This window comes from Oreochromis niloticus, linkage group LG16 (genome assembly GCF_001858045.2).
Source record: "Oreochromis niloticus isolate F11D_XX linkage group LG16, O_niloticus_UMD_NMBU, whole genome shotgun sequence".
Taxonomy (NCBI): Eukaryota; Metazoa; Chordata; class Actinopteri; order Cichliformes; family Cichlidae; genus Oreochromis; species Oreochromis niloticus.
In genome coordinates, this window is record NC_031987.2 from 25467216 (window position 1) to 25483021 (window position 15806).

The 15806-nt window shown below is 38.0% G+C and overlaps 2 protein-coding genes across 10 annotated transcripts in view; one reads left to right on the forward strand and one right to left on the reverse strand.

Moving 5' to 3' along the window:
- Nucleotides 1-2393: 2393 nt before the first annotated feature.
- Nucleotides 2394-5426, reverse strand: LOC102079474 (CD209 antigen-like protein E). 3 transcript variants are annotated; one of them, XR_002058584.2, is made up of 6 exons: nucleotides 5212-5426; nucleotides 5013-5111; nucleotides 4117-4823; nucleotides 3852-3994; nucleotides 3135-3238; nucleotides 2394-2834 (listed from the first exon to the last, which is right to left on the reverse strand). XR_002058584.2 is itself a non-coding variant. In XM_005475359.4 (6 exons), exons 1-6 carry the CDS (start codon nucleotides 5279-5281, stop codon nucleotides 2684-2686), a joined length of 714 nt encoding a protein of 237 aa, XP_005475416.1. In that variant the 5' UTR covers nucleotides 5282-5399; the 3' UTR covers nucleotides 2394-2683. The 3 variants fall into 3 exon arrangements, 1 of the variants encoding a protein (XP_005475416.1); XR_003216620.1 differs by having other exon boundaries at nucleotides 4667-4823; nucleotides 5212-5420; XM_005475359.4 differs by having other exon boundaries at nucleotides 4677-4823; nucleotides 5212-5399.
- Nucleotides 5427-12569: 7143 nt separating this feature from the next.
- plekhm3 (pleckstrin homology domain containing, family M, member 3) overlaps nucleotides 12570-15806 on the forward strand; it is a 49221-nt gene continuing 45984 nt past the window's right edge. For 3 of the 7 annotated variants that reach the window (XM_003454892.4, XM_019353297.2, XM_005475360.4), the window contains exon 1: nucleotides 12570-12637. The gene's annotated coding sequence lies outside the window, so the exon portion shown is untranslated. Of the gene's footprint in view, nucleotides 12638-12665; nucleotides 12741-13769; nucleotides 14015-15274; nucleotides 15651-15806 lie in introns of those variants that run through there. The other 4 variants (XM_019353295.2, XM_013277375.3, XM_025903942.1 and 1 more) reach the window with 4 other exon arrangements.

Consider the following 15806-nt stretch of genomic DNA (forward strand, 5'->3'; position numbering starts at 1 on the left):
AAAAATAGTAACGCAACCGCGCCACATTTTCTTGTTAGTAACGGTAACGGCGTTGTAACGATAGAAATAGTAATTAGTTAGATTACTCGTTACTGAAAGAAGTAACGCCGTTAGTAACGCCGTTACTTGTAACGCCGTTATTCCCATCACTGCCATAAGTTCCCATAAGTCATATAAGTATATAAGTATAAACTGTTTACAATTTAGCCTTTGACATATAAATGAAATCCTATGTAAAACGTCAAAGTACAACATTTTAGAACTTGCCTCAGACACTCTGGAATCTAAAAAAGCAAAATATGATGATATTCAGCAGCATAAATTAGTGTTTTGAAGTTAAGATTACAATGAAATTGTGATGCAGCTCATTGTTTCAAAGCATACCGTCGTTAGAGAAGGCACTGAACGCAGACTATTTGCTGGGGATGTTGCATAGCTGTGTAGGTTGGCGAAAGGAGCCGGTACCTGTCCGGGGCATCATGATGGGTGCTAGTAGTGGGTTGGGGGGCAGACTGCAGAGTGGTGGAGCCTGTTTAGAAAAATGTTTAAAAAAATCAAAAATTACATACAACTCGTCTACAAAGGTTCCTGTTCTCTCTCACACACACACACACTAAACATTACATTATTACCTGGTACTTTCACACGTGGGGCCTTTGGTTTTGGAGGTTGCTCATCATCAGTCTGTAACTGTATAAGGGATTTGGTCTAAAAGAAAACAAAACATTAGTATCGAACTGCATTGTGGTTTTTGCTTATTTTGCTTTAAGTTACAGTAAAATTTACAACATCACACAAAAATGGTTAAAAACTGACAATAATTTGAAGACACGAGTATCTTACTTGTTTATGGATGGATTGTATTTTACTGATCTGAAATGAGAAAATGAAAAAAAAAACAAAAAAAAAAACAAAAACAAAGAGGAAAAACATGATATTCAAGATAAGTTCCAGGTAGGGAACATTCATTATTAAAGTCATGGAAACGTAAAGTCACGTGGGCATGTCACGTGATCATTTGGTCTCAGGCGACTCTTTCACGTGTTTATAAATGGAAGCGGGTGCGGTCAAATCTTCAAATGTAACACACATTGTACACATTTGTAGATGCAACTTTACGTTTCTGGATCATATTGCACACATTTGTAAATCGTTTGAGGGAATTAACTCTGCATACAGAGCGAGAGCCAGGGTACACGGTGGGCAAGCCGACCGCAGGGCTAACAAAAGCACTCTCGTAGCTTTACAACGGAAAGACATGAATGTATGTCATGAAAATATTTTCTTTGTTCAGAGTTGGTATTGTCTGTGAAATTTATACTTTTCTCCTTCTGTTTAAGTTAGCTTTAGTGATATCATACACACGTCGACCTTCAAATAACGAATAACTAAATTCTTACATTCTTACCTGATACAGCCGAGAGTGCCATGCAGAAACTGCCGTCTCCGGTGTTCCGATAAAACGTCCGGTCAACTCTGCTGAGCTTAAATGGAATTTCCCGCTGCCTGATGGGATGTGCCACTGTGAGAGAGATGCTATGGAATAGTCCATGTGGTAGCAGCTGTAAATTCCCGCTCGACCATAAATCAATGGTTTTTCAACATGATTGTTGTCACATTGTCAACTATAAATAGATCAACAATCAACGATAACAGAACAACAGTGAATCAATGTTATTTCAATATCAATGTCAGGTTTCATCAGTTTTATAATGTTGTTTCAACATTGATTTTGCATTGACATTTCAATCCTGATGATTCTGATGGATCAGATGAAAAATCAACATCAGTTCAATGTCTCCTTGCTATCTGGGTAAGTACCCTCATACTTATAACTTATAAATATGAGGGTACAAAATATGGGTCTATTTTGGGTATGTTACAATGTACACGGTATGAAGGTATGTTATGAATATGCTATAACTACAAGTATGTATAGGCTGTAGTGGGTGTACAAGCTATGAACAGGATATAAATATGAAAACTATGCACAAATATGAACTATGCAAGTTATAAACAGTTGTAAACAGTTATAGAATTATAATTATTATTTACGTTCTATTTATAGAGTTGCTAATTGTTTGGGAGGGTGAAGAGGTGACCCTTCTGGATAAGATGGTGAAGGTTTGCTGCGTTTTGGTGAACATGTGCCCCAGTGTGGTAGTAAAACCAGGGAAAAATGCTGTTGTTAAATACTCTTAAAAGTCTTGTGCTGTATATGTAGTGATAAGTTTTCAAAAGAGACAGTAAATTACAGAATGCTAGCATTGGGTGATATTATTTAAATGCTGTCATGATTTTATGTGAACATTTTATCATTTGTAAACTATACATGACATTGATTCTACATTGTAACTGATGTGATGTCCTACAAAGTGGTTTTAATAAAAAAAAAAAGACAAACATTTATTTGTTTCTTTATTCCACTTTTGAACAGTGTTACTTAGTAAGTACATATTCAGTATGCAGATTATTTACATGGCAATGCACTTCAGGCACTTCTGGATTTAGTTTAGATTTGATTGGATTTCTATAAGCTGCATACCTATCCTCAGTAGAATAAATCTAAAAATCTTTAAAAAAAAAAAAAAACCCAAACAAATAAAAAAACAAACAAGCAAACAAAAATGAAACAACAATGATCACTCAGTTTGCAAAATAGGTACACATATCTTCATGTTTCTTATGGTATTTTTTCACAGACCCAAAGCAGAGAAGCTCCACATGAACGATCATTCCAAAAATTGTTAGCAGGAGTTCTGATATGAGCACAGTCCTCTTCACCCCACCGTGGGTCTCCAGCGCCATTATCAGGTTGATTACTTTCCCAGTATCTGGAAGGTCCGTAAACAACACAATTAGTATTGCTGAGAAAAGAAATGAATTAGATTAGAAAAATGTATACAAGCACAAAAACCCAGGAAGAAAAACACCTTTTAGATCGGGGAAGTGCCAAAACTTGTTTATTTTCTACTGGTGTTGAGTAAAATGTTTAGGTGATAATATGTTATACACAAATGCCACAACTCAATTTTTAAAATTATTTTTATTATTATTATTCAATGATATCTTAAGTTCATTAATGAGGTTATTTCTACATGTGCAGAAAATATGCTGCATGAGTGAAGACTTACTTTAGAGTCAGAGGAGTTCCGTCTATCCATTTCCACTTTCCTTCTTCTTCTTTGTCATTTAAACCAATCCAGGTTGGGTTCTGGGTGAGTGTAATGAGGTAGTTCTATTCAAAAATAAGAAATTCTATTTAAATGACAATATATTTCAACATGTGTGTGTATTTTGTTTGTTTTGTTGGGCTTTTTTCTGTTTTATCTGAGCACATTGAAAATGATCAAAAACTTCACTTGTCACAACTTAAGTTTTTAATAAATAATTTACAATGGCTTTATTAAAACTTATACACCATTGCTAGGCTGCATCTTTATTTGCTTTCCTCTGCCATCAGCAGGCTGTTGCCATCATGAAATGTTCACAAATTCTAACTCTGTTACTAACTGTTGTACTACACTTCATTAAACTTATTTTAGAAGCAAGTAATCTTCAAAGGGGCAGTTTTCTAGGCAGTTAATTTGTCTCATTCCCTTTTGATTTCAACTTCCTCAGTTAGCCCTGAAGAATATATGATCCTGTCTCGCTTTTGTCCCCTGTGTGCGGTCTGTTTTTGTTTTTTTGTTTCTTTGTATTTTGAATTATGTATCTTGGACCTTTACGTTCACTCTAATACAATTTTTGTTTTTTAAATTTGGGTCCTGCATTTGGTCTACTTTCTGCATAGACTGAGAAATATTTATAAATATGAATGAAAAGAAAACACATGCATACAGACATTTTACCTGTTCTTCAGGGCTCTCTATCACTGCTAGATCTGCTCCTTTGTCTCTGCAGTCCTTTCTACCTTCATCCCAGGAACCAGACCTTCCAGAGAGGAGATAACAGCTGCAGCTGAACATGCTCCATCTTGAAGGACATGTTTTCTCTGAAAGAAACATTGAACACAAAATACAGCACCAATTTACTCATACTAATAATAAATAACAAATATCACCAAAAATGTTGGTCACTGGTGTAAACTACTTGTGCTACACTGGTTTTAGATACCTGGAGCATCACCTCTCTGGTGGGGAAGGAGTCTGAGCATTTGCAGGAGGTTTACAAATACCTCCTGCAAATGCACAGCACAGGTTATAATCAGTCTCTGGCAGAGGCAGTCAGAACCCATAGCTTGAGGCTTTCTCAAGCTTTAAAGTAGACTTTGACCTTAAGGCTGGGGAATGGGTCCTTGCTACTGTTGAAGCTTATGCACCAAGCAGCAGCTCAGAGTCCTCAACTGTCTTGGAGTCCCTGGATGGGGTGCTTGAAGGACCATTTTCAGAAACTCCTTTGCAGGCAGCACCAACCTGCGACAGGAATGTGGTCATTTTCTTTTGTTTCGACAACCCCCAAACCAAAAGGTTTGCACATGAAGTCTGGGAAATTGTGACCCAACAACTTGGGTGTGTGAGGGCCTCATGGGAAAAAAACAATCTCTTTTTGGAAGAGAGGAAGAATACGTCTAAGAGAGAGGAAGCCATCTACCACGACCTATGTGGGGGTGAGGGGAAGGGGAGAAGAGAAAGAGACTCAATAACTAAATATTAACAGCACATACAAAGACTGACTCTGTTTAGACATCATCTGAAGCCTTTCAAGTTCCTTGGTTTTCTCAGTGAGGTTCGCCTGGAGCAGGTCTCTCTCCTCAGTCACGAAGGAAAGGTTGTTACTGATGGCAGAGAACGCTGCTGCTGAATCCCGTAAGGAGTCGCGGTCTGAAACAGATTGAGATGGATGCTTCTGAAACACAAAACATTGCTTCCTTCCATCATTCATTCATACTTACTGCGTCTGTAATTATGTGAATTGTGTGAATTAAAGTCAAAATATTTCAACTTTTTTAAAGTTGTTTCAGGATAGGCTGATAGAGTTTTGAATCGCTTCAAATGAAGAACCAAACTCACAGTTGACACCAAGGATGATGAGTCCAATCAGCAGGAAAAAACTCAGCAGACCCAGAGAAAGAATAATAACTAAATTGAAACCCCTTGGACCTCTTGGACCTGAAAAAAGAAAAGATCAGTAAAGCTAATAAACTGTACAAAACATTAAAGACCATCACAAATGATACATCTGTTTTGTTTTCTGCCACTTCTTTCTCACCTGTGTAATTTGTTGAAGGTGTTGGGTAGGAAAGTTTGGCACAATCCACATTGGCGTAAATCTCCTCCATCGTTCAGAAGGCTGCTGACTGATTCTGTCAGCTCTGCTGCACTGGTCATGTAAATTGTGAAAGAAATACTGGTTTCAATCACTTGCTTTTCATCATTAGAGGAAGTGAAATGTTTCAGATGTTATTAATATCTTTACAGCACCATTGAAACTAGATTTTTTTTTTTGTTCTAAAGCTGTGCCGTGATCTCCAAAAGAAAAACATGAGGAATTTAAACTTTCTTTCTGTTTATAGTTCTCAGAAAAACTTGCTTAATCAAAGAAATCACATAAAAGATCTGAACATCAGTCAATGACCTTTCACTTCTCGAAAGTATCCATACTAATACATAATAGAATTTGTCCGGATATTTTAGAGGTTACTGACTCAAAGTGATTTATAGACATTCATTTTGTACACTGAAATCGTCCAACTGTTGTTTTTGCAACAGTAACTCAAACCTCTCTTTCTATATAGATACATTGACAAGGCACGAACACATAGACACAATAAAAAAAACGACACCTCAACATTAAAAGTGCTCCTAGGAAAAAGTCAGGACCACTAGATGGAGCCACCGGAACTTGTAATGCTGTAAACTGTGGTTCCATTGCAAAGAATAGGAAAGGTTTGTTTAATCAGCAGTGCCCTATGTCGCCCTATATCTTGCTTGTGTCACATTTTATTTTTGTGCTTTCTTGTTGCTTTAAATATCACTGCTCAGTTGTGTGTTCTCGTTGTCTGTTCAGATCAGATCAGATCAGGCTCTTTTTGTATCCTGTTTTATTTGTATTTGTATTTTTCTACTTTCTTTTGTGTGTGTGATGTTTGTGAGACTGTGTGTGCAGACAGGTGTATTTCGTGGCCCTTGTGGACCCTTGACATGATTAGGTGTCCAGCAGGAGTCTTGGAGCAGGGAGCAGCAGCACAGAGGAGCTGATGGAGTCCTGAGCCCAGAGCTGGTTTCTATTGTCCCCAGTAATTGGATTTGGTCTGGGAGGAGAGATGGCAACCAGTGAGAGGCTGCGATCATTAGGTGTGAATGAGACATGTCGTTCGAGGGCTGAACACACAAGCGCAAGCAAATATGCGTACACACACAGACACACATTGGTATTGTGCTATTCAGTGGACATCGGATACTCATACGTGTCCGCTAATCCAGATTAGTCAGAAATCGTCTGCCCTCATGTGTTTTAAGATCATTTTGTAAAAGATCTCCACAGCAGTGAAATATAAAAAACAAATAGAATAACAGCATTTCTATATTACATTGCTGCCATCTTTCATCATAATATTACTGTCAGTACATAGAGAGGAGGGATGTTTCATGGTCACCAGATAGGACAGACCTCACTCTAGAAAATCAGTTTTTGTGGCAGCAAACTCAGATAAATCCCTCCTGTGCTGCAAAGAAGGTATTCACATAAAACATCCTGGTTAGTTTTCAGGCTTAGCTTCACCAGGACAACCAGTCAACATACAGGGATATACACTCACCTGTTGCTCACCCACTGTGCCAGCTCTGTTTATGGGTGTCTTTGTCCTCTTATGGGGAAAATGTAATTACTAAACTAAATTAGAATAAATGTATCAGAGAGGCACCTCTGTAGTTAATCTCTGCTTTAGCCTAACTACTCAAAGCACTAGTATTATGCATAACTACAGCTCTGACTAAACCGCCAGATGCCCTGTTGCATTGTGGTTAATGTAGTTGTTTGGCTTTGGCAACTGAATGGTAACAGAGCACTTATTAACCCAATTACACACACTTTCACAAACATTCACACACACACACACACACACACACGGCTGCACATCAAGGGCACCTGTGGCTCACTATCTTGCCCAGGGATACTTCATCATACAGACTGGAGTAGCCAGGGATTGAACCACTGACCTTCCAACAGACAACCTGCTCTACCTCCTGAGCAATTAAGAGAAAAAAATTATTGTTACTTTTTTTTTAAGTTATTTAAAAAAACATTTTAAGCTCCCTATTTGCTTAGTTTAATACAAAAATAATTATTCATTTGGTTTCTGAAAAAATAGTGGTTGGCTCATAATATCAGCAAGTAACAATTAAACACAAGCAGACATTCTTCAGTTTGACAACAAGCATCAGTGTCAAAGTGTCCAGCTTCTCTCACCTCATTCGAAAATACACATTTAATGAAGAGCTGATTTTAAAATATTCAAGATAAAGAAATGGTTGAAAGGCTGAAAAGTTCAGTCTTCCTTTAAATGCTTTCTATAATTATCTTACTTTATTTTTTAATATGCCATTTTTATTAGGATGCTGTTGAAGCTGTTTATAGTGCAAAGACAGTGAGTGAGTTTTATTCCAAAACACAGGACTGCACACTTTGCAGATTTGCTGCTTTGATGTCATTCTACTTTGCTACTTGAATTATTCTTGAGATTGATCTTCCTTTTTTTTCACCACTGAAACATACACTTGTTGCTCTTTCTTACAGACCAGCATGTGCGCAGCATATCGCTCAACTCTGCTGAAGTCTTTCAGGTGATCTGGCCAACAAACCTCTCACTAAAATGAGACCAGCGCAGTGTGCTGCTTATGGATTATTTGCATAGAAAATTTGTCCTATGTTTGTTGAGAGTGCACGTTCAGCTTACTCTCAACGAGGGAAAAACATTACCTCAAAACACACACGCACACAGTGTTTCCATGGGGACCAAGCAGCCACTCTTCTTTTCAATAGCGCCCGAGTGAGTCGAGGTAGACGTCTATTGTGTTGTGTGTGTTTGGGGGGTCAGGGTGGTGGTTCGAGAGGGGTTAGGGGGAGCAGTATTAAACAACACACTAGACAGATGAAAGCGCTGCACATCCTTAAATCTAATCATAATTTAGTCATCAGCAGAAGATGGTATGCTCGAAAGAAAGAAAGAAAATAGGCAAGACTGACATGACGGCGAGAGACCAGAGTCCATAAGTCAAGGCAAGGGAGACGCGAGATTGCTCTCAGATGGAAAATGATGGACAGAGATGGTCTTATTCCTAAAGATGATGCTTAATTGTTTCTTCAGTCCACATATTCAGCAACAAACACTTAGCCTAAAAGGATTTCTGATGCTCAGATGCACTGCAGCAAGCACAGACGACTTAGGTGTGAATAACAATACCTAATCTTCCATTTAGGAAATGCAAAATTATTACTATTATCTTATTACTATAATTATATTACTATTATTGGTATTACAAATGGAATTACAGCTGCTCAGTTGAAATATAGCAAAAGCAGAAGTGTGTCATATTCACATCTGTATTATTAGTGTTGACATTTAAAGCAGAAAACGATCTGTCCAGGACCAGAATGTCAAAAATTTAATTAAAACTTGAGATAAAGGTTTTTTGTTTGTTTGTTTGTTTTGTTTTGTTTTTAATAATTTCTAGAATAGACTATTCCTATTCCTGATCCCCTTCATCACTTTTTAAAACAACTTAGACAGGAAGCATTTTGGAGCAAAAATGAAGAGAAGCAGTCTGACTGGGGTTTTTCTCAAATGGGAAATTTGAAAGCTTGCCTTATATCCATAATACTGTTTAACACAAATGCAGCTGTATTACATATTTACATCCTATTTTCACCATTTTACATTTTGCACAGAGCTCAGTATGAGCTCAGAAAGAGTATCTAAGATAAAGTACTTGCATTAGGAGGACTTTACTAAACCTGCTGATCACTCAACTTTAGAGTGCAAGTCTCATTTCAGCAATAATTGTTTATTCCATGCACATCAATCACATTATCGACCTCACATCCACGGTCAGTATAGAATCACCATTTAACCCTGCATGTCTTTGGACTGTGTGAGGAAACCAGAGTACCCTGAATAAACCTGCCCTCCCCCTGCCCTCCCCCATCTAGAACCAAATAACTTCCTTTTATGAGTTTTTAATAAAAGTGTGTCTACTGACTATTTTGAAGGTGAAGAAAGATTTTAGAAAGATTGTGACTGTTTCTGCAAAATAATTATTTAAGTTCCAGAGTTACCTATAAACATTCATGATGAAATTCAAAACACTTTTGAACACTAGAACCTGTAGTGTATTTATCTGATGGGGCCATAATCTGAAGAATTTATTCCTGAAACAAATCAGAAATTCTGCAAAAAGTTTTGGTGTAAACTTGTTGAGATGTTGATGTTACACAAGCAGAAACATGGCTGATAAAAGCAAATATTTGGTTGATAGAATCCTTTGATTATTGATGTAAATTTAAATAAATGTGTTATAGGTTTTAACTATTGGTGCTGCCCAAGTGTGACCAGGTTTTGCAATGCATTAGAAACAGCTTTCCATCTAACAACTGAATATATGTTTGAAACATGCTTAAAAAAAACCAACACAATTTCTTTTTAGGATGTATGTTTTTTCCACTCCCTTCCGATGTTATCATCCAGTGGACGTTATTAGAGGTAATAAAGTCCACTGAGTGGACTGATAACATCCGAAGAGGGTGGTTCCTTCAACATTCTAAACAAACAGAAGTAGGAAAATGGCATAATAAAATCATGATATCAGTTTTTTATGCAGCTAAACTTATTATGCACCAGCATTAGGATACGCTGTATGTAATATTCACTGGTAATATTTTTTTTCAACAGATGTCAAAGTAAAACTGTGAAGAAAGTAACCAATGAAAATGCAGAAACACACTGAGCTGAGTCAATTGCCCCAGAGCATGCTGGGTTCTTTCCTTATGAAAACCAGTATTAAACCAGTCATACGGATACTAAACATAGTTTAGTAACTCCACATATTTCATACTGTTTGCCTTTATTTCAAAATAAGAATCTTATTCAAGGTAATTTAATTTAGGTTAACAAACAAACCATCAACCATCACTGAAAAAGCAAAATTAACAAATTTTTCACCTGCATAACCCAAACGTCCCTGAATCCTTATACAGTTATAATTCTGTCTGTCGCTCTATAAGCATTTATTTGCACCTCTTACCTATCTTTGTGTTATACATACCATTAGTCAAACTATTCATATAGCCAGAGTGTCAGTTATTCACCCAAACAATATACATGAAACTACATGTCAATGATTTTGGAAAGGGACAATATTGATTCAATGTGTCTGTAATAAAGCATCTTGTGTTGGCCCCATACATCAATTCAGCCCCTGTGGAACATGGGTTGGAGGAGAATTACTGTGCTTCTCTCTGTTGGACTGACACTTTGGGTGCTGGGTCAGCTTCAAGCACCCCATTAGCTGGAAACCATTCTCCACCTCTTCTTTGTCCTGTTCTCTTTGGTCCTCTCCCCATCTTGGTCAGATTTGTGTGTGTAGACGCATGTCATGAACTTTTCTTTGTAAGACTAAGTAAATGCACTACCTTCTGCTACCAAGCGTGGTATTGATCACACCTATTATGGATTTTTATCCCATTTCATGATAATGAAAATAATGGAAGTGCTCTGTGTGCAACAGAATTGGTTTAATGCAGAACACGTCACTGAGAGATGGAGAATGGCTGCTGGGGAAATCTCAAAAGCCTACAAATAGCAACGAAATGAGGAAAAGAGATTTTTTTTTTTAAAGAAATGTTATGAAACTTTTATGCTAGAAAATTCAAAGTAAGAAAAACAACTCTAGTGTTTTAATGATGACGATGATCGTGATTATTATGGTTTTAATCTTCAGCATTGTCTTCTTCTTCTGGACACTCCTTTTAGGGGTCATCATACAGGATCATCTGCCTCCGTCTGACCTTCTTCCAATCATCCTCCTCTGTCACACCAGCACTTTGCATGTCCTTCTTAACTGCATCTTCTCTGAGGTCTTCCTCTTTTCCACCATCCCTCCTCTGTACATGTCCAAACCATCTCAGACCTTCCTCTCAAATTTTGTCTCCAAACTGCTCAATCAGAGCTGTCCCTCTGATGAACTCCTTTCTGATCTTGTGCGTCTGGGTCACTCCCAATGAAAAGCTTAACATCTTCAGCACTGTTACCTCCAGCTCCACTTCCTGTCTTCTTGTTAGTGCCACCATCATCATACATCACAGCAGGTCTCACTACCATCTTGTAAACCTTCAATTTGATGTTATCTTTATATGTTATCTTTCACCCCTGCCACTCGTCTCCACCCATCCATCTCTTCTTCACCTCTATTGTGCACTGTCCAAATTTTGGAAGGTCGACCTCAGATACTTAAACTCATCTGTGTTCACTGTTGCTGCTCCTTGCAGTTTCAGTGTTACACCTGTGTCCCTCTCATTCAAACACGTTTTGTGGTGTTTCTATTGACTTTCATTCCTCTTCTCTCCAGAGCATACCTCCACCTCTCTGGGCTCTCTTCTTCTCCTTCCCTCTTCCTTTGCCCTCAGCCAACAGTAGCGTAGATTCCACCTGCAACCTGCTAGCCAAAGGCACTAACACATGCCCACATTTTTTTTAAATGTTTATTATCTGCATGTTCTGTTTAGCAAAGATTGTATACCTTTTGTCTTGCCTGACACAATCCTACTCATTTATCCGGGCTTGGGACGAACAGGAGTACACTGCCTTGTGGCTTCTTTTTTTTAAGCACATCTTTTTAATATATTTCTGTGCTTTTTCTACTTTCTTTGTTCCGTGGATGGTTCTATCTAGTTAAATAAATGTCAAAATAATGGGAAAAAGGAAAAATATGTCCGTGAAGGTTCTCAGTCATCCAGGTCATCGTAGTCTAAGGAGCTTGGAAAGAAAAGCGTCTGGACTTCTTTAAGTTGCTTGAAGACTTTTCACCTCTCGTCTGAGAAGTTTCTTCAGTTCTAAGGTCAAATGGTGGAGTGTCCCCCCAAGAGGGACATGGACCCCCTATTGATCCTCTACCCAATCACGCGAGCCAAGGTGTGAAAAAGGAAAAATGAAAGCATTTGGAAATATTGTTCATATTGCGTGGTTTGAAATTGCTGCTCAGAGCCTTTTGTAATTCATAGCACTTATCATTGTTGTTGTTGCTTAAGTTGTTATTGGTGTACGTGTATATTTTTTCAGGGAAATGTTTTTAAAATATGTATTTGCTTTTTTATTCTACTTACTATGAAGAAGTTTCTGTTTATTGGGTTGTTTGTTTGTTTTTCAGGGGTTAAATAAATGTTGAACAAAAGAGACACTCACCTTGTTTTGCATATAACTTATAGTAAGAGGTTGGATTTAAATTTTTTGTTGATTTCGCTATGTAATAAATTCTTCAAATTCTTTCAGTAATTTTTTTTTTCATATTATATTTTCACTGTGGCTCATGCTGTGTACTATAGTCAAACATTACTCGGAACCTTTATCCCGCTAACCCGAGTTGCACCCAGAGGAGTGTTTCGTTGACGGACTGTCAGATGACATAATGGTAAACACAGTAAGGTGAGTCAAGAATTATGTGGCATAGCATGTGCGGGGCACCAGTTCCACCATCTGAAAACACCAGTAAAGCACTAGCGCCATGCGATGGTGCACATTTGAAAAAGTGAGCCGTTTTCTCTCGTTTTTAAATGACATTGATCAAGGATGGAGAGAGGCTAGCGTTAGCTGGGAGCTAACTAGCCCCGGCTCACATCACTTTAGCTGGGGATGAGCACGGGCCTTTTTCAGTCAGCTTTAGGAGTGTTCCGTCGACTTTCTGCATACATTTATTTCGAAAGAATTTAGATGATGAACTAGACGGGGAGCTGACATGGGTAGCAAATGCATGTAAGTGTCGGAATGGCTAACTGTGGCTTCACCTTTGTCAGTGTTTCCAGCTGAGAGATGCTGACTGTGTGTTTGTGGATGAACTGAAGCAACAACAGTGCACAGGGCTGAGGCTGATAGTTTTTCATCTGTACCTGCTATTCCAATTAAATGTCAGCATAATTATTGTGGAAAGTTGCTTAAAACCAGGAGCTAATATCCTTATAGGACCGGTGATGCATTCAAGCATCTATGAAATGTTTTGCGTTATTTTTAATTAAAAAGTTAAATATGCTGGTGTGTTCAAGTCCGTTGGTCTAATTCATGGATATGGGAGTTCTATATAAAATTATTTGGAACTCCTATATGAAAGCCTGAAAGGAAGGATTAACAACAAATAAAGTTTAACTGAGCAATAAAGCAGTCATTCACACATTACTCATGATTTTTGTGTAATTGGATCCCTAAGTTGGTTCTACAGTTGTGAGTGTTTAAATCTGCACCCTCAATCTAAATAAAAGCTCAGTATAACATTAAAGATGTTGAAAAGTATGTCGTGACAAAAGTGAGCCCAGTGGAACCTGATGTGCACCTCATCTCTGGCAGATATGAAAATGTAACTGCTTGCCAGTTTAAAAAAGTACGATTTTCATTTTTGTTTCTGTGCAAACGGCTTTGCACACTCATGGCTGTTTCGCCGTCAGGTTCATGATGTTTTCATCTGGAAATGATCCAACTGTCTTAAAGGAGGTGCCACAGAGAGTGCTTTTTCCACACCCTCAGTGTATCATATCCCAAACCTCCTCAGCTGGGTTGAGGTCAGGTGATTGCTGATGTGAGGCCATGTGCTGCAGCACTTCATCAGTTTGCATCTCGGTGAGACAACTCTTACAGAGACTGGAGGTGTGTTTTTGGATCATTGCCTTCCTGTAAAGCAGATGGTGTTCCCCCAACTGAGCTCGAATCTGACGGGATGTTGGGTCACTGCAGAATTATGTTACTCTGCTAGTTAGAATTCATCATAAAGCTCCAACAGTATCGCTACCAAAGCTGGTCCACCATTAAAGAAAGGTTGGTTTTTACTTTTTGCTTTCTTGGCATCGTACTGAGCTGATTGTAGGGCTACGTCAGCATGTGTGAGTCAACAGAAGTTCAGTGGGAAGCTCGATGACTAATCAACCTTGATGACGATGCAGTATTAGCTCACAGCTATAACTGCAAGCAGATGATGTCATAGTAAATATGTCTATAAGAGATGATGCATAGTGTTGCCATTTAAATGGATTACAAGGTGGTCAGTGCTTGCTAGATGTACACAGCAGTGAATTCTTGGTGCAATCCAACTTCAATCATTAAATTCTATCTATTCATTTGTTGTTGTTGTTGTTGTTGTTTTAAAGCTTTTTTCTTTCAAAAACACAACCTAAACAGATTTTCATAGCATTTGCTATGGGTAGTTCTTTATTTACTCTGCTCAGGTTTGCTTGAATCAACTGGTTGTTGCGTTTGTGGCGTTTCAAATGTTGCAGAGAGCCCTCTGATGACAAAATAGGCAAAGCCAACACTTGTAGGATGGAGGAAAGGTGTTTCTCCCATTTCTTTTTAAATTGTTATTCATTTGCAGTTATAAATGCCAACACTGATAAATCAGCAAATAGCTAAAATCGCCCCACCAATAAATGAGTGAGACTCATTTTTCGAGCTTCTCTGATTAGATTTTTGACCACCTTTTTCTTCCAGTGAAATTGTTCACTGAAAGTTGGTTAACTGTGTTCACTTTGCCACCCATAGTCTTAAAATTACGATGATTTCAAATGTGTTGGAGAATTGTTTTAGAGCGCCTACATGTTTTATTACAAATATGAATGTTTGACCCCAGTGTGTTTACCACTGCATCGCAAGGAATATAATATATGGTGATTTTGACATTATGCCCCTCACCTAAAGGCAAAATGTCATCAACTTATTAATGTAGTTTTTTTAAAGCATTTTCTCTTTTTCGTGAGAAAATGTATATCTTGTGATAGAAGCACATGGAAGACAGATTTCAAATGGTAACTTTTAAGTCAGATTAGATAGTGAATAATAATTTTTAAAAGAAATCAAGAAAATCCAGGGCTCATTCATTTCTGTGCCATGTAATGTTTACCAGCAGCAAATGTTCTAGGACTTTGTGACAGTCAACTGTATATTCTCGCTTACATGTGCTACATACAATAAATTTTACATAAAAATGCAAAGCTAAGAAAATCCCTGACATTTTCCCTCCCATGATAATGTTCTGTTTTTTTATTTTCAACAAATTATCACAGGTAAATTGCTCCACGAAAATGAGTTTCAATGATGCAATGGCCATTAAATAATTCATAAGTGGACAAAAGTAAAAGAGGCTGAGCTGTGGAGGAGGGGAAAATCAATCAGAGTGAGAGAGCACAAACGAGAAAGAAAGAAGTGTGTATATATCGAGAGAGAGAGAGAGCGAGAGACAGAGGAGTGGAGACAATCAGAAGAGACAGGCAGTCAAGCAGATGGATGGGAACCCCACCCAGGCCTGTTTCCTCTCTGTCCGCTCAGTCCAGAGATAATCTGCTGAGGAGGAAGTCAAGTATTATTCCAGTGCGAGGAATGATGATTGTTTCTGTTTGCTGAGATGGAGTCTGAAGTTGGGGGTTTTTTGGTCTAAGTGTGATGAAGATCCTGTAGGTGGGTAGGTGGTTTAAACTTCAAGTAGATGCTTTATTACCCTCTTTCATAATTTTAGTCTTGACAGAGACTCTATTTAAATTTCACAAAAGCACCTGGAATGAGCAGCAAGTTTTCTAACTGTCAGCTGTCTTTCCAGGCTTCGTGCTTATTTTGCATG

What these genes read in the sequence shown, in the direction of transcription:
- LOC102079474 (XM_005475359.4), bottom strand. Translation starts at nt 5,281, where the DNA reads ATGGAGGAGATTTACGCCAATGTGGATTGTGCCAAACTTTCCTACCCA. An exon ending in CATCATCCTTGGTGTCAACT is followed by an intron (nt 4,824 to 5,012) that starts GTGAGTTTGGTT and finishes AATCTGTTTCAG; the next exon opens with ACCGCGACTCCTTACGGGAT. An exon ending in TCAGATGATGTCTAAACAGA is followed by an intron (nt 3,995 to 4,676) that starts GTCAGTCTTTGT and finishes TGTTTCTTTCAG; the next exon opens with AGAAAACATGTCCTTCAAGA.